We start from the raw sequence: 1,315 nt of genomic DNA, 5'->3' as shown, positions 1-1,315 counted from the left end.
CGCCGCAGCTGCCACCACTGCCGGCCCCCAGCCCCAGCCCCAGCCGTGAGTCCAGGAGGGGAGGAAGGGCAGCGGCAGCATCTGCGCCCCGCAAGGCCCCGGCTCCGGGCCCGGCTCCGTCCCCTCCTGCTCTGTCCGAGGCCTGGCGGGGAGGGACTCTGCCTCCTCCGGTCTCCGGCCTGCTGCCCCCGGCCTCAGGGCTCTCTGCTCCAGCTTGGGGTGCAGGGGCCAGGCCTCCGCCCCCGCTGACCAGGGCACTGAGGGGACCGCCCCCCCCAGCTCCGCCCAGCGGTATGGCTGCCCTTCCAAGGGGCAGGGGTGCAGCCGGGCAGGCGCTGGGCAGGGTCCCTGGCTGGCCCCCTTTCCGCCTGGGCAGCCCCGGTGCCGACGGCTGGGTGGTGCCCTCGTGCTTCTGCCACAGCTGCTTGGGCCCCTGGGCTGGGGCCCGAGAACAGCATTCTCCAAAACAAGCCTCGGAGGCCGAGCCGGGGCCAGCCAGGCCGCTGCAAAGCCCTTCCAGCAAGTTCTCTGTCTCCTTGGGGACCAAAGCCGGTCCTGGCCGGGCCAGGCCCCTCCAAGGCCACCTCTGCATGGGTGCTCCGAGGTGCTGTGGCCCCAGGGGCTCTCACGGCTGTGTGCTTTCTCTGGGGGCAGAGCCAGGCAGGGAGGCGCACGCAGGGAGCAGCCCCCCTCTCAGCGTGACCGTGTCCCTCCTTGTCCCCAGGAGAACCAGGGGCCCGCCCGCCCGCTGCAGGCCATGACGGTGGTGCGGCTGATCGTGATAGCCCTGGTCACAGGTAGGCGGGGGCGGCAGGGCGGGGGCCTCGCGCGAGTCTCCAGGACACCCTCTATGTCTAGGCTGGGACAGAGCTGAAAACGCACAGTGCCCCCGGGGTCTCTGCAGGCGCTGAGGGGCTGGGTGTGGCAATGGGGGCGCAGGGAGGCCCAGGGCTGCTGGGGTGGCTGGGGTCACCCAGGGCTCCGGACAGGGGCTGCTGGCCCGCGGGGCCGCCGGCCGGCCGGCCGCTCGGTGCACCCCAGTGCAGCACCAGGCCCCCCTGACCCCCCCAACCCCTTCCCCTCGGGTCAGGGAGTCCTCTCTGGCCTGCGCCCTCACTCTGCCCCACCCTCCAGGGCAGGTAGGAGCAGAGACCAGGATCATCAAGGGGTACGAGTGCGCCCCTCACTCCCAGCCCTGGCAGGTGGCTCTGTTCCAGAAGACCCGGCTGCTCTGCGGGGCGACCCTCATCGCCCCCAGATGGCTCCTGACAGCTGCCCACTGCCGCAAGCCGTGGGTGCGGGGGCCGGGGCGGCG

The 1,315-nt window shown here is 72.9% G+C and overlaps 2 protein-coding genes across 2 annotated transcripts in view; both read left to right on the top strand.

Annotated features, from left to right (window-relative positions):
- The window catches only part of LOC101635631 (transmembrane protease serine 9-like), a 51,254-nt gene that overhangs the window by 18,701 nt on the left and 31,238 nt on the right, over positions 1–1,315 (top strand). The window lies entirely within an intron of this gene.
- KLK11 (kallikrein-related peptidase 11) overlaps positions 294–1,315 on the top strand; it is a 2,951-nt gene continuing 1,929 nt past the window's right edge. The window contains exons 1-3 of the mRNA XM_012733457.1: positions 294–395; positions 725–797; positions 1,135–1,295. Coding sequence (XP_012588911.1) covers positions 294–395; positions 725–797; positions 1,135–1,295 — 336 coding nt within the window. The remainder of the gene's footprint in view (positions 396–724; positions 798–1,134; positions 1,296–1,315) is intronic.

This window comes from Condylura cristata, unplaced genomic scaffold (assembly GCF_000260355.1).
Source record: "Condylura cristata isolate star-nosed mole 26May11 unplaced genomic scaffold, ConCri1.0 scaffold00041, whole genome shotgun sequence".
NCBI lineage: Eukaryota > Metazoa > Chordata > Mammalia > Eulipotyphla > Talpidae > Condylura > Condylura cristata.
The sequence above is the reverse complement of the archived record's forward strand: the minus strand, read 5'-3'. Positions and strand labels throughout refer to the sequence as shown.